Source organism: Stigmatopora nigra, chromosome 13 (genome assembly GCF_051989575.1).
Source record: "Stigmatopora nigra isolate UIUO_SnigA chromosome 13, RoL_Snig_1.1, whole genome shotgun sequence".
In the NCBI taxonomy this organism is placed as follows: Eukaryota; Metazoa; Chordata; class Actinopteri; order Syngnathiformes; family Syngnathidae; genus Stigmatopora; species Stigmatopora nigra.
In genome coordinates this window covers 10628384-10651688 of record NC_135520.1, presented here as the reverse complement: position 1 = coordinate 10651688, position 23305 = coordinate 10628384, and the positions used below count along the sequence as shown (strand labels likewise).

The following is a 23305-nucleotide window of genomic DNA, read 5'->3' as shown; positions in this document are numbered from 1 at the left end:
CAGACGGGCGCAGACACTTACAGAATCCTGCCTATCAATGACCTCCGGTCAAATAAAACTAAATTCTCGTGAGGTGAATTAGTCCATGTAGTGGCTGGTCTCTCCGCTTACGTAGTAGCTGTGCTGCACATTGCAGCGACCGTTATTCTCCCCAAAGCGCTACCGTTTTCCTTGGCGACCGACATGCGTGTGCCGCCGAAGCATGCAACTTTCGAGGTGTCATACTGGAAATTCCGTGTGTACGAAGACACTCATACTCTAAGGAATATAAAAATGAACCAACATTATGTTGGATGTATGCCGTAGATACGGCCGTGAAGCTGGCATGACGAGAGGACGTCAACACACTATGGGGTCACTTGGAAGGAGACTGATGATGTCGCTGCAATTGAATTTTGCAATTGTATTGACAGTGTCAAGACAACAAGAACAGCATTGTTTGTGCAAGAAAAATGCCTCTCGAATCTGATAAAGAGGACCTAGACCAGGGGTGGCCAACCAGTCAGAGACCAAGAGCCACATTTTTTACTGTGTTACCGCAAAGAGCCACATTTTTTACTGTGTTACGGCAAAGAGCCACATCACACACATACCTTTGCTCAGCCAGGTTTATTGTAAATGTCACACACCAGCATAGTAATGACATAAATTGACTCCTACAGTAATAACAGCACAGGCCAGTCATTATCAACAATGAACATTGTGTGCACTGTCTCACACAGACAAACTCTCAGTTCAACCAAGTCCACAAACAAAAATATAATAATTTACAATAGCGTTTTTCTTTTACTATGCATGTTACTTAGTGGGAATTCTGTCATAAAATCAGAGCCTATTTTTGCACAACATTCGCTCCTTGTGAGCTGTCATTTATTATGAATGGCTTTTAACTAGCGCGCCCACCACGTGGGTGTACACCTCGCTCTCCTATTGGCTGCTCCCGCCTGAGCACTCTCGCCTTGGTCTGCCTCGCAGGGGGTGTGGCTTTTTTCAGCCGACGCTCGATCTTTGGGATACTTTTTGTGTGCGCGACGCCGTTCATTGTCGCTTCTGGTTCACGGGAGCTCTCCCACTCTGTTAAAAACGTTTACTCAAATGACCTTGCTCCTACTGGGAAACTTTGAGGTACTTTCATCCCAAGCACATGCGCATTGGACGAAAATACCGTATTGAACTCAAGCGAAGCGCACACGCAAATAAAACACAAATACAAACTTTGATATGGACGTAAGAGCCGCATGAAACCGGGCAAAGAGCCGCATGCGGCTCGCGAGCCGCGGGTTGGCTACCCCTGACCTAGACTAAAGCTCGAATTACCAGTTTTTCATGATTTAAATTAAGCGGAGAGGAACTATTTTCACTGTGAGTGCAATACTTCAAGTATTTACATTTTTCTAATAGATTATTCTTAGATATTAATACATTAAAGTATTTTCATATGCCTGTAAGTGAGATATTTAATAGATACACTTCTTTATAATTGTACTTGTAATTTCATATAGGCGTAAAAATACTAGGGTTACCCTACTTTGCGTTCTTTTTTTATTGTCGAGCCCACGTCTGGTCTACTTTATCCGACAAAAACGAGGGATTAGTATATTGTCCATTTTGATTAAAATATTGGTTGCACTGATTCATTGAAATCAAATAAATGCAGTACACGGTGGACGTTGACACTCGATTAATCCTCCCTAAAAAATATATTTTGAATAACTAAAAAGAACGAAAACAATTTTGTCAAGCTTTATACGTGAGTGACGGCATTCAACGCGTTGTGATAACGTCATTTAATTAAAAAGTTGATGCATTTGAAGGGTAGGAAGCCTCATATGCCAACATGTTTCAGGTTTTTGCTGTAAGGCAAAAAAAAAGCTGAAAATGTTCCAGTAGAACAAAAAAAAGCACAAGTGTTGAGTGACTTGAGCGAACAGATAAGATGAAGAGGTGACACTGAGGTGGACTGCCGCTTCCGCTGCAACCCCCTCAGGTGCCGTCTGGAGGAGCTGATCTGCTTAGAGACCCACTGTGCACTTGGAGGGGGCATTGCAGGGCACACAGGGATGTTTGCAGAACCCTGCGGTGTTTTCTTGCTTGTTAATACCGCAGATTTATTAATTAACATGAAATAATTGATTTAAAGGCTGCATTTTCATCTGGACAGTTGCTGTGAAGCTTTTGTTACTATGTGAGGGAAAAGGTATAAAGATGGAATGATGAGTGTGAGCCCTGGAATACACCGCAAAATAGCAAATTCAAACTAAAATGGACGACTACCTGTTTATGGGGAAAAAGGACCTTGGAACTTTTTTAGTGCATCACGTTACATTAGAGATGTCCACCAACTTTATGCTGGTGACTTAAACTGGTGTTTTTTTTTAACCTTATCAAGGTGCAATTTAGTAAGTCCCATTAAAGAGCAATTAATTATTGTTTTTACAATGATTTGATGTGAGTTGATGTGCTAAATGGGTGTTCCTAATAAAGTGGTCAGTGAGAAGAGTACAAATTGCTGCATTAAAACGAACAAAGAACAATGGGAAAAAAAGCTGCCTACGGCAATGAAATAATTTGAGTTTTCCCAAGAAAAGAAAGTTTTTAATTAGTGTCTGCACTTGTGAAATAATAATTAATATGCGGTGACATAATTTATCTGGTGGGGGACGCAAAACAGCAATTAGTGATGAACACTAACTAATATGACCATTTATCAACATTAACGCACATGCATGTCAATCTGGAGGCCATTCATTAGCCAATATCGATGCTACACTCGCACAAAAAAATGTACTAAATAACCATCATGTGGCTGACATCTCCATAGGATTTAATGACCCAACTGAGGCCTCATTCCATACAGCATGTATGGTTTTCATCGTCAGCAATGTCAAAGTATAGTTTTCATTGTGTCAAAATGAAAACTGAAATGCTGCATACATTGGTAGCTCAACTTCTGAAATTAATTCGTTCCACAAGTGGTCTTAACTTGAATTTTTTGTAAGACGTTTCATTGGCAATATCCGTTCCATGATCTTTGACAACTGCCCCTAAATCTTTTAAAAAATATAAGTCCCGATTTTGCATGAAATATATATGGAAATGTATATTTGTATACAAAATAAATGTGAAAAAAAACGATAAGAACATTATTTATTAAGCCATTAAAATTATTATTAGTATCTTCACGGTGAGTACAATACCTAAAGTAGTTTTTTTTTTAAATGTATAGATTATATTTAAATATTAATACAGTAAAGAATTATGTTATGCTTATAACTGCCATATATAATGGATATACACTTTCTTATAATTGTACTTGTGTATTTCCGTAGAGATGTGAAAACATGTATTGTGGTAGTGATGACTTACCGTATTTTCACGACTATAAGGCGCACTTAAAAGTCTTACATTTTCTCCAAAATAGACGGCGTCTTATAATCCAGTGCGCCTTATATATGGAAAAAAATAAAATGTGCCATTCATTGAGGGTGCGCCTTATAATGCGATGCGCTTTATAATGTGGTGTGCCTTATATATGGAAAATACGGTATTTAGCTTCTACTGTCAAGTTTGAAATAGAATAAGAATAACAAAATCTGTACTGACACTGATAAATGCAAAAAAATATATTGAATAAACAATTGTACTTCAACCAATAGTGGCCTCCACGCTGAATAAAAACTAAAAATCCTAAAAAAATAAACGTACTGTATTTTCATGACTATAAGGCACACTTAAGTCTTAGATTTTTCTCCAAAATAGACAGGGTGCCTTATGATCCAGTGCGCCTTATATATGGAAAAAAATTAAATGTGCCATTCATTGAGGGTGCACCTTATAATGCAGTGCGCCTTATAGTCGTGAAAATACGGTACTTTGCGATTTTTCGTTTATCGTGGCCATGTCTGGTCTACATATTCGAGGGATTACTGCAATGCATGTAAATGTACATATACTCGTGTATATGTATGGAAAGTATATTCACACATATTACGTTAGAAGGATTTGCAATCATATGAGTTTTTTTTAGCAATGTGGTGTGTGATTGTCTTACCACTACATTACACACTCATCACATACACACACATCTTGCCGATCAGTAGGGGCCCGGTTTTTGTGTTTGAGGTGTACAAGAATGGTGAGAAAGAGAAACAAAGAGCTACTTTGGCACAATATCACACACGCGCACGCACCTGCACACGCACAGAGTGTGGTGTAATCTCTCTCCAGGCCTCCGAGCTCAACATCACTAATTAGTTTGGCAACTGTGTCAGAACAACACACCTTTGGCCTACAACACGCTGCGCACGCGCATACTTGAAAACGTGCGCACTAACTGCAAAGAAGCCAAAACACACAAAAATACTGCAGACAAACAGCTTGTCTTCAATATGAAAGCAGAAGACAACAATATTAGCTCCAACACACCTGCTGGAAAACACCTGCAGTCCGCACAACATGCACACATACAACTTCATTGTATGAATTCCCCTCGTTATCGTATGATATGAATTCTCTATATGAAACTATTATGTGAGCAACAGGACAAAAAATAAAAATGCAATTATCCAAGAACGTATGAAGTCTTCAGTCATTATCCCAGCATATGAATTCATATGCAGTCATTGTTGACTCTAGTGGTGAGACAAAGAGTCTATATGAACTTCTCACAGCCACATTCTATGAAATCCTTGTGCAGTCAATAATTTGGCTGTATGAACTCCTCAAATAAAATCATTGTTGATTGTGAGAAAATCTCATCTGTAGCTAAAATTGCTAAAGCTTCAGCCCCTTTGTTCAAATTTCTTGACAAAGATGCCTATTTATCAATAATTATTAATAAATAATAATAAAAAATGTGATGTGCATTACAGTGACGAACCCTAAGACATTTATAAGCTTGTGACATAGAGGACCTGGACTAAAGCTCCAATAACCATTTTTAAATTGTTTAAGTCAAGCGGAGAGAAACTATTTTCACTGTGAATACAATAGTATTTACATTGTTCTAATTTATATGTTGTCATCATGTTTCGTACTTTTCTACAAGGAATGTACGACATATGATGACAGTGATCGAAAAAGTGACGTTGCTATGGAAAAGGCATGGGTTGCCATTGCGGCATAAATGAATCTACATCCGAAAGATGGAAACAATATGCTTTTTCAAGGACACTAAGAGAGTGGAAACAACTACGAATAAAAAAATGAACCAGCATTACGAGGGATTTACGCCATAGAAACGGCCGTGAAGCTGGCATGACGAGACATCTGGAGAAGATCTTCAACATGGCACGCAATTTGCAACAACAATAATAATCTGAACAAACAAACAACGGCTTCAGGGTTGATGACAACATAGTCGGAGCCATTGAATTTGGCAATCGTCTTGACAGTGTCATGTCCTTGTACAAAAGCATATTTGTACAAGAAAATAATTATTAACGTTCTTAAATGTAGATGTTTTTTTTTAGATATTATTACATTAAAGCCTTTTCATATGTCTATAACTGTAATATTTCAGAAATACACTTTTTGTATAGGCGCAAAAACATGTAGTATGATATGTAGCAATAATAGAGAGGATGCTACTCTGGGATTTTTCGCGGTATTTATCACATGTATATTGTTTCCACATTAATGGCATGCACACAAGAAAACACAGCAAACATAGACAAAGAAGAGAAAAGTTAAATAATTGATGAGCTATTTAGGGGGAAAAGTTGAAGGCTGGTAGTAAAACAAAACAACAATAATAATCATTCATTCATTCATTTTCTGAATCACTTATCTTCACAAGAGTCGCGGGGGTGCTGGAGCCTATACCAGCTGACTTCGGGCTGGAGACGGGGGACACTCTTTGGTGGCCAGCCCATTGCAGGGCACGAGAAGACAGACAACCATTTACGTTCACACTCCTACCTAGGGGCAATTTAGTGTGTCCAATCAGCCTACCATGCATGTTTTTAGAATGTGGGAGGAAACTGGAGTACTTGGAAAAATCCCACGTAAGCCCAGGCAGAACATGCAAACTCCTCACAGGTGGACCGACCTGGATCCAAAGCCAGGACCCCAGAACTATGTACGTCGGGCCAATGATAATCAAATGAATGAATAAGATAAAAAGTTGCTATGTTCTATCAAAGGGGTTTCGGAAATCTTTCAAGGCACATTTTATAGTCTCAAGCTCAGTAAAATTTCTTGGATCTATTTATCTTGTGTGGGTGGAGATGAGTGAGTCCACTTAAGGAGAATAAGGAAGTAGGGTGTTAAAAGCAATGACTTTTCCTGATGATTTAGACAGAGCAGGTGAGGGGACGATTCCAAAAATAGGGACTCGGAAGTCAGGGTTTTCCTTGGTGCAAAGCAATTTTCTTAACGTTTTAAAGACAGGGTGCCAAAAGACATTAAGTTTGGGACATCACCCAAACATATGCATGTGAATGGCTGGGCAAAGTTTGCATCTATTTCATGCATTTGATCTCTCAGGGAAAATTTGTGCCAATAACGCATTTATGAGGTGGCTCGTGTAAAATATTGGACTTTATAAGTCAGTGTCTAGATCTTATATTGATTAAGAATGTAAAGGATTAAGTTTGTAGGCCCGTAATATGAAGGAGTTGGTTCCAAACTGTTCTGAATTAAGTCATAGATTTGAGGTAAAGATTTTTGTGTTGGCTTGTGTAAAAGATGGGCATCCATCCAGCAGAATAAAGCTAGATACAATATAAGGGAAGGTTTCTTTCACCTGACTTCAATGCACCCAGTGTGGGATCAATTCCCACTTGCTGGCTGTGTTGTTTTAGGTGTGAATGGTTGTCTATGTGTGCCCTACGAATGACTGGCAGCCCGTAGTCTGCATTTTGCCCAAAGTCAGCTGGGATAGGCTCCAGCACCCCGCGTCCCTGACAGGGATATGCAGACTTGAAAATGGAGAGACAGATCAACCGACTAACCAAAACAGGCATAGAGACAGTTTGTTTGTTTTTCCTCCTTCTGGCTCAGCTACACTACGAGTAGGCCAACAAAGCATCAAAACATTTCACTCATTCCATTTCATTTTTAAAAAGTGAAAAGAAGGAAAGGCCCAGTGTGTGAGTGATTAGCACGCCGGCCTCACAGTTCTGGGGTCAAGGGTGCGAGCCGAGGTCGATCCTCACTGTGTGGAGTTTGCATGTTTGTCCTGGTACTCCAGTTTCCTCCCACGTCCCAAAGAAATGCAAGGTAGACTGGTTGAACACTCTAAATTACTCCTAAATATGGGTGTGAGCATAAATAGCCGTCCGTCTCCTTGTCCCCTGCGATTGGCTGGCCAACAGATCAGGGTGTCCCCTTCCTAGTGCACGGAGTTAGCTGGGATAGGCTCTGGCACTACTTTTTAAGCGAGCAAATTTAACATCCTATACTAAAAATTTGCTCATTTGGTCAAGCGTGATAAGAAAAACTAATTTAAAAATACATTTTAAAAATCACAGGCCATACGTCTCTGTCTCATTAGGCATTATTAGGAAACATGCAGAATATTTACTTCATCTCAGAAAAGTGAGTACACCCGTCATTTCTGCAATTTTTCACTTAAATTCATCTGAACTAAATAGGTTTATCTTGGATTCTTCAAACCTCAGGACATGGTTCCAGTAATCTATATCCTTAGTCTTGAATGCAGTGTACTTCATGAGGTCTGAGCACGGAAAGACTGACTCCCCCACCCGCAATGCCGGCAGCAAATGTACACCTGTTTTCCAAAAACAATCTTCCGGGTATAACACCAAGCATGCACAATCAACTTATTTGGTCGACCATGGATAGGCGTGTTTTGAGTGGAGTTTGTCCTCCTAAACTACTGTATAGTGTTAGCCACTGTGCAGAAGTTCATTTTCGGGGTGTTGGCAATCTTCTTATAGCCTAGACTATCCTTCTATTCTTCTTTTTTTCAGATCGTCAGAGAGTTCTTTGCATAAGGTGCCATATTGAACTTTCAGTGACCAGTATGGGAGTGGCAAAGCTTATACGTATTAATATAAATGCTCCCCAATCACACCTGACACCTTGTTTCCCAAACTAATCGCGTTAAACGGGGGGGGTTCTGGGCCAATTATGAGATTTTCACTTGGGTGTAAGCACTTTTGTTCGTGGCATTTTTCAAATTAAATGCTGTTTTTTGTTTTTGTTTTTAAATACAATAGGTGGATTGTCGGCTTGAGTGGTTAGCACGCCGGCCTCAGAGCTTTGGGGTACTGGGTTCAAATCCAGGTCGGTCCACCTGTGTGATGTTTGCATGTTCTCCTCAGGCTTGCATGGTTTTCCTCCGGGTACTGCGGTTCCTTCCCACATTACAAAGACTTGCGTGGTAGGCTGATTGGACACTCTAAATTGCCCCTATGTATGGGTGTGAGTGTGAATCTTTGTCCGTCTGCTTGTGCCCTGCGATTGGCTGGCCACCAATACAGGGTGTCCCCCCCGCCTCTGAACCGGGGATGGGGTCCAGCACGCCCCGCGACACTAGTGAGTATAATGTGGTTCAGAAAATGAATGAATGAAGGAATGAATGAAAATACACAAAGTTACTGGTATTATCCAAGCTCCACTACTTTACATTATATCAAGTGACATTTTAGCGTGGTGCCATGAAAAGATATAATTAAAAAAATGGTAGTATGTTGTATGTACTCACTTTTGTGAGATAGTGCATGTAGTATGAAACTGAAGAAGCCATTAAAGTTTGGGATAATGACTTCATTGGTCATAAACTCAGTCGTTTTGATGACATTTTGTGCCATGAAGACAAAATAATTGTACATAACAGTTGAGCGGCATTTGGTTGATGATGATGGGTTGAATTTAGCTGTTCAAGTAGAGGTGCAGTCTCTTAGAGCATTCCGCTGGTTATATTTGTTTTGTTCGTCTTCCTCAATGTAGTGTCAGGAGACACAATCAACAGGTTGTTTCCACACAGGCAACAAAACTGAATAGCTGATGACATTCATGCGGCGCTTGCTCGCTTTTTCTTTGGCTACCCACCATGTTTGTCTCAGTTGTCTACAACAAAACGCATGAGGAATCCCAGCAGGCGACCATTCAAAAAAGGTTGAAATTACACTGTTGTTGCCTCTGACCGAACAGAAAGACGGAATGCTCTGTTGTCCTTCAGCTGACGACCGAGGCGATCAAAGCCTGTTTGCATATGTGCGTGTGTGTGCTAACTAATTGAACATCCAATCAGCAGCACATCTGTGATGGCGGCGTTCCCCTGAGACTTCCCATGTAGACACGCATGCGCAATAATGCCAAATATACGTGTGGGAATGTTATTTAAAGACATTATCAGGGTCAAATGGGATCACAGAGGCCTCACAAAAATGACTAAGGACTCCTAACTTGTCTGCTGTCATAGTCTAGAAGGGTTGGCATTGATCAAGTCCAAATGAATTGGGCATCTAGTAACGTCGATGGCAATGAAAGAAGTGTGATCATTCATGCCGCTCATTCAACCGTTGATCGACTATATGGACTCCCTCATACTCTGCTGCTATCTTTGGGGGATTGGTGGCTAAATCTTCTCCGTGTAGCAAGTAGAGCAGAACGACAGGAAATGGAGTCCGATCCAGGCCCGGAGAAGCTGCATGGGCCAGGGGGATTAACGCTGCGACCGTTCATATTTTACAGTTCAATCACTATCATGGTGAAATGAAGACGAAAGATGATGAGGATGAGGATGATGAGGAAGGAGATGAAATACTGTCTTTCAGACAACAGTTATTGTTATCAAGACGACACATGGATGCTCTTTTTTTAATTCAAGCAAGCGGATGTTGCACCTTGGACTAGTCGATAGTCAGTTTTAGGCCACATATCAAAAAAAGCAATCCATCGCTCATCGTTCAGTGACAAGGCACATTTATTTTCAAGAAACAATGGATTGATCTCCTATATCAAGGTATAGATAGACAAATGATAGCCCCACCTGTCAGTATCACCAAGCAATGGATTGGTCACCAGTTAGTGATAGGTACACATAGAGAAAACCAATAGGCTGAATGCCCATCAAAGTCAGGGTAAATATAGACAAATGATAAACGGCCAACTGAATGCACGACGATTCCCATAAGAAAACCTCAACATGTAAATAAATCAGCAGCAGCAGGCAACTACTTTATCTTCATCACACGAAATCTTTACTTCCTTCCTGTTTGGCTATGAAGACATTCCTCAAAGGCACACACACACACACACACCTGTTTCCAATTACAACGTCCAAGAACAAATGCTAAACTTAAAGAAACACTTGTTCTCAAGTTTGTGTCGCACACAAGCAGACGGGTACACGAAATTAATGTTATGGCCTGCACACAAAGCATGAGTGGAAATCAATGCAAATGCAAAACAACAGAAGCTGACAGCAGACAACACAAAATAACATAATTTGTTTTACATTGACAGTGATGGACGTCGATTAAATTGGAGCAGGGAAGATTGACAGTAGGCCAGCCACAATAAATGAATAAAAAAAAACAATAATCCCTTGAATATCGCAGATAATGTAGACCAGACATTGCCGCGATAATCGAAAAGCCGCAAAGTAGGATCACTCCTACTATTACTACCATACTGCATGTTTTCACGCCTATACAAAAACAAGTACAATTATCCAGCCAGTCAAATTATACATTTTATCTGTATTTTATACATTTTTTGATCATTTCAAATTGCGTACATCCATTTTTGTTTGTAATTCATTTTACGTTTTATCTGGGTTTTTTTAATTCATTTTTTGATCATTTCAAATTGCGTACATCCATTTTTGTTTGTAATTCATTTTACATTTTATTTGTTTTTTTATACAATTTTTGATCATTTCAAATTGCGTACATCCATTTTTTTTGTAATTCATTTTACGTTTTCTGTTTTTTTATACAATTTTTGATCATTTCAAATTGTGTACATCCATTTTTGTTTGTAATTCATTTTACATTTTATCTGTTTTTTTCTACATTTTTTGATCATTTCAAATTGCATACATCCATTTTTTTTTGTAATTCATTTTACGTTTTATCTGTATTTTATACAATTTTTGATCATTTCAAATTGAGTACATCCATTTTTGTTTGTAATTAATTCTACGTTTTATCTGTTTTTTCTACATTTTTTGATCATTTCAAATTGCGTACATCCATTTTTCTTTGTAATTCATTTTACGTTTTATCTGTTTTTTATACAATTTTTGATCATTTCAAATTGAGTACATCCATTTTTGTTTGTAATTCATTTTACGTTTTATCTGTATTTTATACATTTTTTGATCATTTCAAATTGCATACATCCATTTTTGTTTGTAATTCATTTCAAACAACAATTAAAGGTGCTGCACACTCAAAGTAAAAATGAATAAATTGTTGGACTTGGTCGGGGTCGGCAACCCAATATATTGAAAGAGCCATATTGGACCAAAAAAAAAAAAAATATGTGTGGAGCCACAAAAAGAATTAAAAGCCTTATATTGAAAGCAACAAATTCTGTGTGTATATATATTAGCCTATTCTCAAAATGACTAAGTTGGCTACATATACATCTTGAGCATTCCTGATTAAATGTTTATTTTCCCTACAGTGCATTCTGTAGAGAATGACGCACCACGTGACTGCTCTGTTGTCCGATGCTGCCTCAAATTTAAATTCATTACAATATTTATGAATTATGTTTCATTGCTTTGATGAAATTAAAGCCACCCGTGAATGGTTTTCCACGCTTTATTATCTGCTGGGCTGCAACAAAACTTGCAGCAGTCATGGAATTTGTAGATGCCATTCGCTTCTTCAATCTATTTTGGTGCTCCTCTAATTTCTCCAGAAGTAACGCAATCACACTTTTTCCACTCTTTCCCAACAGGGTACTCGACTGCAAATGTAGCATGCATTACCTGGGAATGACTTTCCACATGACTCTTTTTGTTATCCGACAACATCTCGCTACAAAGCGAGCATTTAGGCAATGCTTCGGCATTGGCAATGAAAGGAAAATGATTTGGTCCAAGAAACGTTGAATCCTTTATACCATAGATACGATCGTGAAACTGGCATGACAAAAGGACGTCAACACACTGCATCGGGCGATTCAAAAGGAGACTGATGACAACATGGTCACAGCCATTGAATTTGGCAATCGTCTAGACAACATGTGTCAAAGTGGCGGTGTAGAAGTATATTTTTCCCCTTTTAAATCAATAATTGAAATTTCTTTCTTAAATTTCTTTTTTAAATCAATTTTTAGTTCAAAAATTATTTTGTAAAATCTAAAAATATATTAAAAAAGGTAAAATAAACATTGTTTTAGAATCTTTTAATCAATGTATTTAAAAAAAAAAACTAAATATTCTATCTAAAATGGTCCGGCCATAGTGAAATCAAATTGGTGTTAAAGCGCCCCCGCGAACCAACCCGTCTGACACCCTTGGTCAAACAAAGGTTTGTTCGCGGGCCACATTAACGTCAATGCCTTTTCATGTGGGCCGTACCATTTTAGATTGAATATCTAGATTTTGTTTATTGTTTATATTCTAGATTTTTAAATTTTCTAAATTGTATTAAAAGAACTGGATCAAAAGCTCTAAATAGTCAGTTTTTATAAATCTAAAACAATGTTTATTTGAGCTATTTTTTCCTTAGAAATTTTAATCATGTTCTTTTTTTTTCAAATGGACACAAAATATTTTTGGGCACTTTGACACATGTGGTCTAAACAGTATCAAGACATCAACAACAGCAATATTTGAAGAAAAATGCCTCTCGAATTTGACAAAGAGGACTTGGACTAAAGCTCCACTGACCTGTTTTTTTATTATTTAAATAAAGCAGAGAATAACTATTTTTATTATGAGAACAGTACTTAAGCTATTTATATTTTTTAATTTATAGATTTTACATTCTCTTATGCCTGTAACTGTGATATTTAATAAACACATTCTTGATAATTGTAGTTGTATTTTTTTATAGACACGAAAACAAGTATGGTATATTGTAATAATAGGGTTTACCCTACTTCACGTTTTTCGGATTATCGCGGCTCGGTCTGGTCTACATTATCTGTGAAAAATGAGGGATTACTGTACTAGGATTCTGTAGACTTGTCCGTCCCGACTGTCAATCACAGTATACTGGCACTTGTGAGTATTTCCGCTAATGCAGTTAGCATTCGTCCTCTGTCAACACACACATGCATGTTTGAACAATCCAAGCCAGATTAGAACTCTAAGGAGAAGACAGTCTGTTTATGTGTCTTTCACTGAGGCTACAGCAGAATGATACAGTATTTTATCCTTTAAAAATGATCAATACGCATTAGTGTATGTCTACACATCTCACGCCGCCCATTTTAAACTGCCAATTTCCATTGTTAGTATGATATATAAAACGATGAATGAAATCAACACATGAAAATGAATCAAGGCTCCTAAATATTCTTTTTTATAAAGGAACAAATGTCAACTTACACTCTTATTGTAGTCGAGATTTTAGATTTAAGGGAAAGCACTGTGGGGATTTTGTCGCCAAAGATGGCTCTTTCCGATGATTGGTAGTATTATAGAAAATTAATTGAATACTGAGGGGTAACATTGCAGCTGCTAAATCCGAGGTGTTGTCGAGGCGAAAGAAACGGGGGATACTGACTGCTCCATCGATTCACTATAACAGCAATTCGCTATTTAATAACGCCTCAAAATAATAAAAAAAGAAACGAAATCAAACTCCAAAGGAGAAAAAGCATGAAAATGAAGTCAAACTGTTGTTATCTTCTTCAAACTAACTCATCACCCATTCTCAGCACTGAGTTCACAGGCAATCAGACAAACAAGCCCGATCAATACTCGACCGCTGCTGGACGAGCGAGAGGCAACACGTAACACTTCAAACACTGTGTTTTTTACACCTGTGAGGGAATTCAATCCATTATTAACCCACTTTCTAGCAAACAAAGATGGTGAAATACAGAAAAACAAAGAGACATTGAATCATTGAAGCACTTGTTGGAAACCAACAAAAATTGCATGCGAAAAGGAACAAAAAAAAAGCCTTTTTGGAGCTGATGAAGGCGGTAAACTGGGAAAAGTAAGTAGGCTCACATCACAGAAAGGAAGTCATCCTTGTCTGACACGTCCTAAAAAATGTTTATGTGGTTTTAAGCTGTGTCTCTAATGAATTAATAACTGTTGCCGTCTTCCAGCTCTGCCTGATTTGTCACACTTCCTTCTTTTATTTCATGTAAGCGATACTCACACACGCTTTTTAGGCCTTGCACTCGTACACACACTCACTATAATATTCCAAATCTCCCTTCTGCTCATTGACATAGACAATCTGCAAACAGGAGGGTAAAAAATAAATAAATAAAAAATAATTATATATATATATATATATATATATATATATATATATATATATATATATATATATATATATATATATATATATATATATATATATATATATATATATATATATATATATATATATATATATATATATATATATATATATATATATATATATATATATATATATATATATATATATATATATATACATATATACATACATACATACATACACACACACACACACACATATATATATATATATATATATATATATATATATATATATATATATATATATGTATTGACCAAATACTTAATTTCCACCATGATTTGCAAATAAAATCTTTAAAAATCAAACAATGTGATTTTCTTTTTTTCTTTTTTCCCAAATTCTGTCTCTCATGGTTGAGGGGTACCCATGTTGACATTTACAAGCCTCTCTAATATTTTGAAGTAGGATAACTTGCACAATTGGTGGTTGACTAAATATTAATTTGCCCCACTTATTTGCCCCACTGTATCATTTTTTCCTCCAAGATTTGGGTGCTGCAATTGATAGCCAGGTGCACATATTATTTTGTTTAAATTGGAGAAAACGGTTAGGGTCAGAAGATCTGAGAAAATGACCAGTTGCTGCCATTGACGGCAACAGCCAACCATTCCATTTTGATCGGGAGTTTCTCCGAGCAATTGTTCGCTACCAGAACTCAAAGTTCAATATAAATAAGATGTCAATCACTGACAATGGAAATGAAACACCCAAAATGAACTAAAAATATTATCTATAAGACTAATAGCATAGCATTCTGTCAGTTACCATGGCGACGAGGTGTGCTGCTGTCCACCAGCAAGGTGAAGAGTCTTCGGCCGGGCAGCGGAACAGCTGCCCGCGTTGGCCGGGCGCTCCCAGTAGGGCTCGCTGTGGGAGACACACAAAAGAACAAGAACACATTAATAATCATAATCATAAGAGTTCCCAGCCATTATGCGAGCACATATGAGAAACCTGTAACATTTAGAGCGCATTCGTCAGAAACTTTTATTTGTAAACAACATCGCTCGCTGTCCACTGGTTCGTTAATCAACACAAGGTTTTTGTGGGTTGACCACCCCAACATCCTTGCATAAACACACACATGTACATGTGACATGTTTATTGATGTAAGACCAGCACATGCTTTTATTTACTGCTCATTTTTTTCACAGTTTCATGACTGACGTTTACCATTACAGGCACTACTAATCCATCATCCACGTTCATCCATTGTCAGTTAACTGCAAAAATGATGTAAAAAATGGACGAAAACTAACTGGAACATCCCAAAACAGGGGTCGAGACAGCCATATACAATTCATATTTTTAAATGTAATTCCTTAAGAGCCATACCCAGAATTTAAAAGTAATAATAAATGAATGTTTTTTGTGATTTAAACACTTGCAATAAGTATCTAAATTGTTTTAACAACATTGTTACGATGTTGCTAATCAATGAGTATAGATGCTGCATGCGCAAGGGAAAAAAAAAGATTATGATTAAAGCAGCGCCACAGTGTTAGTGCCGGCGCCATTTAAATTTTGGAGTACCCATTGGTCAAGGGAACGGGACTAGAGTAAATGTCTGCCTTACGAGCCATAGGTTACCGAAACCTATAAGATTATAGTGATGACACTTGATGCACTATTTTTTGCCTGTGGAGAAATTCTACAGTGTGTTTGACTGTTTTCCTCATTTGTGGTAGTGCAATTGCTGAATATAAAAGAGGAAAGCTTGCACTGCTTTTTTCACAGCCAATGAGCAGTAGTTTAGTGTTCCCTTGAATTGTGGCACGTTAGTGGTGTACTGCCAGCACTTGATATAACTGAAGAACAAACTGCTTTGCTGAACTGCCAGATTGAAGCACAAAGTAGTCCTGGATGATTTTAAAATTAAGTCCGCTGATGGGAAAATATATTAGGGACATTTTGATCAAATATAACACATTCAATGGATCGAATATAGGAAAAATTAAGCCTGACTACAGTTTGGCAGATAACAGAGTGCCTTCAAAAGACTCCAATGTTTATGCCTTTTGAGACGTTGACCACTCTGTGACAACTCCCTACCAGCGAGACATGGAGGGTCGCATTTTGTCTCACTAATTATACTCTTTGACAATGGCTCCTCTGCTAAACTGGCATGCTAACCTTGCACATTCATACAGCCACTGTAAAAGGGAATTTAACTTGCTGTTGGGAGATACCGTATTTATTTGAGTATAACACGAGTATAATGTGCACCCCTGTATAACGCACACCCATAATTTGTGACCAAAATTTTTTATAATTTTTTTTCCTTACTTTTTAACAGCTCACAAAAAGGATTGCACCAGTACTGGCAAATGCTGAACACATGTCACTATGACAAAAAAAATATTCAAAACATATGGTATGGAAACCTAGTAAAACAAACTACTAGTATGAACACAATTCTCAAATGGAATTTACAATTTTAATTCCTTAAAGTCTATTTAAACATCATAATATTTAAAATATTTTAGCGACCATGTATCAAGACTATTTGTGTCTGGCCAGTCAGAGCATGTTTAACTAGGTAAGACAACTGCGCCTTATTAAGATGGCCACGCCAGCAAGTGAGTTTTCACGTTTTTTGCAACATTTTTTTTTCATAAATTTCATTCATAGATGTCAAAATAAATTTTGTTTAGCGTTTTATCTGTTTATTTTTTCTTTTTCTTTTAAATAAATGGCCGAATTGTCTTGCCTCATGGAGTCATAGCGTCATGGCGTTATGGTGCTATGGTATTATGGTGTTATGTTACCCTGTTTCTTTATTTTTCATTCAACTTGTTTAACGCCCCTATGTTTCTCAAGTAAAGTTGTTAATTCTACACTAAAAGAAATAGCAACTTTGGGTACACTTGCTACGTGATTGACTACAAAAGAGGGCGTCAAGGTGAATAACTAAGGTAGCATAAATGGCAGCACTGCAAGGGGGTATTGTCGTTAGACTGGTGGGTGAGCAAAGGTTTCTTCTGAAGAAGTGTTTTAAAGCACCAGAGGTGCATTTGATGTTGTTGGCTTAGTGCCTCAAGAGCAGCGTGAGAGCGAGCGTGTCAGCTGCTAGCTCAACTCAATCAAACACTCATCATGTTTGGTTAAAGGTTACCGCAAAATACGAATAGGAGTTGAAGAGTTTTAGAAGAAAAGTGGTAGGGCTGCTTTAAATAATGGACTTATCCATAACTGATTGATTATGAAATTACTAATCGAAATAAAACATTTGCGTTTGCAAAACTTTTTGTCGACGTTTGTCTTGTGCATTTTAGAAAAATTTATAGGACTCGTCAAAGGCAATTGTCTTTAGATCGATATTTTTTCAAAATGTCTGTCATCAAGCATCGCCGAAAAGGAACTTAAATTTAAATCCCATTATTATTAGATCCCAAAGAAATCATAAAACATTGATGAAAAAGTACTCTCTGCCTCTGTTGCCTGTTGTTAACTTCCTGACACGTGCACATGCATTTCAACACGAATAGATTTTGCATGATTCATCATTTTATTGGCTTATTAAATAATTTTATCGACATTTTCTTAAGATGACATGAGATGACAGATGATCATTTTCTCTCATTTTTGTGTTTCTTCACAATTCTACTCCAAAATTGGGAAACAGATGAATGTTTAAGGGTTTAATTGGTAGTTTTGTGGGAACCATGGAACGAATTAGAGTATTTACATATAAAGTATTGCTCTACTTACAAAATTTTAAACTTACGAAAAAAGTTCTGCAAACAATACATTTCATAAGTAGAGGTACCACTGTATATGTATTAAATTATTTTAATGAAAAAAAACTAATCTGAAAAACATTCCTCTATAGGAGCAGATAATAAATTGATTAATCAAAATAATCCTTTGTGGCCAAATAATGTTTGAAATTGACTAACGACCATTCCAGGGTGTACCTAGCCTTCCATTTGTGCTAATGTGGACAAACTGAAAAAGTAATGGATGAACGAGTATATATACACAAAATACGTCATCTCGTCTTGCTTTTTTATCTTCACGCTTGAGCAGCTCGCCACTCTCGTCACACATCCGCGCGCACACGCAAGCACAGTCTCTGACTGACAGGTCAGTGCAGCTGTGCAACTCTTTGACATTCACAGTATGATGATGGTAAAGCACATACACACTCACAAAAACATTGTTTGTGTTGATGATATTAAGTTGCCGGGTTGAAATTTGCAAATTTGCAGTGGCTATCAATGATGGTGACAAACGTCAGTTGCATCAGAATTGGAAGGGGCTAGCAGTGATCGTTTGAAACATGAACATTTTATAGATTTTGAAATGCTCATAGAACAAGGCCAGTGAGTAGTGTCAAAGACATACTGAAAGGGTCACTTTTATCTCATTTTAAGATAGTTTTAGGTGATAAGCATGGCACAAGATGGCACCTGAGCTCAACTTTGTCTTATGAAACTCCTCAACTCACTTGAGCATACTTCCTTGCCACCAATATTGCGCCTTACTTTTGACAAAATTAAGACCAGCAACTTCGCTCAAGTTCTTAATCAGTAAAACACCTTTTTTTTTGTAAAGACACTCCTAAACCCAAGATCCAAGATCCAAGATAGCACAAAAACCTTTACTTGTGTCTCAGTGAGGTTCATAAACTAACTTCAACATAGTTCATTAACATTGGGTGGTACTGAGGCATCAAACATTGCTCAAATGAAGGTATTCAACTCAATTCAATAGTTTCTTGGCAAAAACATATTATCCAATGGCATCAAAGTTGTATTTTTAATAATACACACTTTAATTCATTTAAGAATATGCCATAAGATGCAGTCTAAATCCTATTTTTGCCTTAATGAAACTCCTCAACATACTTGGAAGCAACCATTAACAATTGAATTTTACTCAACATATTCTCAATACCAGGTGACGCGGGGACAGAGTGGTTAGCGCATCGGCCTCACAGTTCTGGGATCAGGGTTCAATCCTGGGTGGGTTTTCACTGTAATGTATAGAGTTTGCATACTCTCCCTGGTCATGCATGGGTTTTTTGCGGCTACTCTGGTTTCCTTTCAGATTCCCAAAACATGCATGGTAGGCTGCTTGATAATTGCTCCTAGTTATAAGTGTGAGCGGGTATGGTAGTACATTTCCTTGTTTCTTGCGATTGGCTGGCCACTGATTCAGGGTCTACACTGCCTGGTGCACATAGTTGGCTGGGATAGGCTCCAGCACCCCTCATCATCCTTGTGCATTTTGGAAAAGGAATAAATGGCTAAAGTGCAGTAACAGTATATTGCCAATTGACAATACGCCATTCCTCGAGTTTAGCAAGCAAAAGAAACACTTCTTGGCACTATGTTAATTCATTTCAGAATAAAAGCTGGAGGTCAATCTGATGAAACTATTGACTCCCCGTGATAAATAATATGGTGATGCCGTCAACCATGGTGTCACATTGACCTCTACGAGTACACACTCACACGTTAATAAGTAAAACACACAATCACATGGCACTCTTTTAATCAAGCAGCGTCCAATTAGTGCCTAACGATATAAAAGCTTTGTGCTACGACAACAAGCCCAGATGACCGTCACACTGCAGACCAATAATTCACTTCACTCTACAGTATGTGTGTGTGTGTGTTGATGTATATCAGGCCTATTTAGCTGCACACATTGAGGCAGAGTGCCCTGAGTCTCCATTACAAGGACAATATTTCCTGTCATATCTGATTTGTGTAGAGAGGCGAAAGGAAAAGGGGGACAGGAGCGAGAGGAAGGGGGAGGGCCAAGTGGGCGTGGGAGGCAACAAAAGGGAGAAAAAAAAGATTCAAGATTCTCCTTCGATGAGGGCTCAAGTCCAGATATTGATTTATTATTTCTTTTTGGGGACCAACAGGATCTGGTCATTGATTCTAAAATAAACTTTAAACTTGAATGAAAATGGCTAGCAGAGAATAATAGTATTTTGTTGTTAACCATTATCTAATATATGATACATCTAATGCATTACCATCCAAAACAACCTATTGTAAAATATATTTTTTAAATTGCATCACATCACAGTATTTGACTTATTAACTGTCTTTTGATGGATATAGATATAAAATATATAGTATCGATAGTATCATGTCAGTTATCTCTCAAAACGTTGTATATTGACACACAAAAACCTCCAAAAAAATTCATACAATACACACTGGCAGAAGCTCATTGTACACTTACAAAAGCAAGATAGATCTACAAAAACTTTTTTTTACTGTAAGTCTACACTGCATACCAATAATTAATATATTTTAAAAACATATTACTTTTTTTTATTTTTATAAGCCAGTCCAACATTCAGTCAACAGGACAAATATGAGGTCAGTGTGGCTAGTTTCCCATCATACCTTTTTTTTGCGATAATGGCCCCCCAGCTTTCTTCCATTTCCATGGAGACACACACTTAATGAAAAGACATCCGGTTGTCGTGGAGATGCAGGACATGTCAGTTTTGTGTGTGTGTGGGAAAAAGTGGATGCCTGGCAACGTCCTTGGCATTGAATCAAATCAAGACTCATGTTGACTGTTAGTGCAGCGTGGCTACACGAATAGTTTTAAAGTTTAGTTGTAATTTGAACTTTGAGGCCCTTATTTTGGTAAGTTTTATAGAATTGAGAGTAAGGAGATTTTCATGTCAGCAAAAAGTTTGGTACTAAGATAGGCGTACCAAGTGTTTACTTTTGAAAGACATTTCTTGCATATGCAACAATTTGGTGAAAATTGCGGTTTGTGGGTTTTTTGTTTGTTTTTTTGATATTTTTTGGCGCAATTTGGTGAACATGAATTGGGTGAACATGTGCAGTGTGTTTTATTAATTGGGTGAGAAATTAAAACAGTGATTCACTGTAATATAAATAGAATGAAGTTGAAACGGTGTCATAATATTCCATGATTGCAAGGAAAATATATGATAATTAAATTAGTAATGTGGCAGAAAAGTTGTCATTTTGTGAGAGTGAGACATGTAGTTGTAATATTAGGACAAAAACTCACAAATACATTTGTATATTACAGGTATACAGATAACATGAGAAGAAAAATAAACACATGAAATCATTATGTGAATGTCTAAATTTGACATAAGGTTGTTAAATTACAAAGGGGAATATGGTGAAAAATGATGGTAACTTTAGGGGATCGAAAAATCCCCCTTGCTGAAATACAACAGGGGAAATCAATTTCTCACATTTCCTACATCTTCATTCGACAAAAGAGAATATGGTGTAAAACAAGGGTGTCGAACTCGGGTTAGTTCGCGAGCCGAATTAACGTCAACTTGATTTCACGTGGGCCGGACCATTTTAGATATAATATTTAGATTTTTTTTAACAAATGGATTAAAAGAACTGGATTAAAATCACTGAATATACAGTTTTTTATAGATCTAAAACTACGATTATTTTAGATTGTTTAAATATATTTTTAGATTTACAAAATGATTTTTGAACTAAAAACACAGAGAAAAATGATTAAAAAAATACAATTATTGATTTAAAAGAGGGAAAATCAAGAAATTTAATATACATCTCAATACTCTTTTAATTTGATCCTAAAACAGAAAGTCAACAATCATGATTTACTTTCAGCAAATGAAGTGGCGGGCCACTTTGACACGTGTGGTGTAAAATGATGGTAACTGTGTGGGGCGGGGAGTTATTTTTCAAATCACAGATTTTAAAAAATGGAAATTTTAATGGCTTAACTCAAATGTTGTTGGTACATTCATCTGACTTCTGTGCAGGCAGGATGAGATCGATTCCTACTCAGGGGCAGTGTCAATGTGAGTGTGAGTGGTTGTCTGTCTCTACATGTACCCCACATTGTAGTCTGTCATTTTTTTCTCCACATGTTAAACCTTAAATATAGAGATACAAATGTTTTTGTCAAGAATCAACAATAATTGGAACACAATTGTGAAGTGAAATGAAATTCATTGGATATTTGAATGTTTTTAAACAAATAAAAAACGGAAAAGTGGGAATATTTTTTGGTCACTTTACTTTGAGTCCAGCAAACATGCCCCTGAAGTTCAGTGAAGGGTCTCTGAATGATCTATTGTTGACTGATGAAGATAAATACAACCCACCTATGTGTATTCATGTCTTTGTATAAATGCACCGGCTCTGTGATAGTCAAAGGAAATGTTCTCTCAAATTTTTCCTATGTCTGGGCATACAATCAACCTCCCTGAGCACACTGAGGACCACTGTGGGCAACATCAGAAGTGCTCGCCATGGCCACACACCAGTATCACTCTTGCCATCAGCAGGAGCATTTCCACTACCCATAAATGATCTAGCCATAATAAAAGTGTAATGAGGTAGCTTTCATTTAGTCCCTATTTTCCATCAGAAAACTCGCTTTAAATGTTAGCTTTGCTGCATGTTTTGCAGAGCAGACAGTTCTAACTTGAAAAAGAAAAGACCTCACCGAATTTCGCCACTTGCTCTTCTAGAGCGCAGTTCTTTTTTTACTTTGGTTCTGGAAGTCGGCACATAACATTCACTTTAGCAAGGTTAGAATTGATGCTACCTAACTCCGCCCCACTCTACATGCGTATGTATACTGTCAACACCGTGATTAGCTGTGTAGCATAATTGCATCATATCCTATGATGGAAAGCACCTCCCACCCCCTGCATGTGTCTGTGGAGTCCCTCCGAAGTTCTTTCAGCAATAGACTGCTGTACCCTCATTGCAGTAAGGAGCGCTTCTGCAGTTAATTCCTCCCATCAGCTGTCAGGCTCTTTAACAAAAAATGGCTGTGTTAAGACCTACAGTATGCATGCATGTACATCTATGTGTATGTATGTATATATGTGCTTATATATATGTATGTGTATGTATGTACACATGTGTATA

The 23305-nt window shown here is 37.4% G+C and overlaps 1 protein-coding gene across 2 annotated transcripts in view; it reads right to left on the bottom strand.

The window, feature by feature from the left end:
- The window catches only part of npas3 (neuronal PAS domain protein 3), a 136482-nt gene that overhangs the window by 74956 nt on the left and 38221 nt on the right, over positions 1-23305 (bottom strand). For both annotated transcript variants that reach the window (XM_077731608.1, XM_077731610.1), the window contains exon 2: positions 15186-15287. In XM_077731608.1, coding sequence (XP_077587734.1) covers positions 15186-15287 — 102 coding nt within the window. The remainder of the gene's footprint in view (positions 1-15185; positions 15288-23305) is intronic.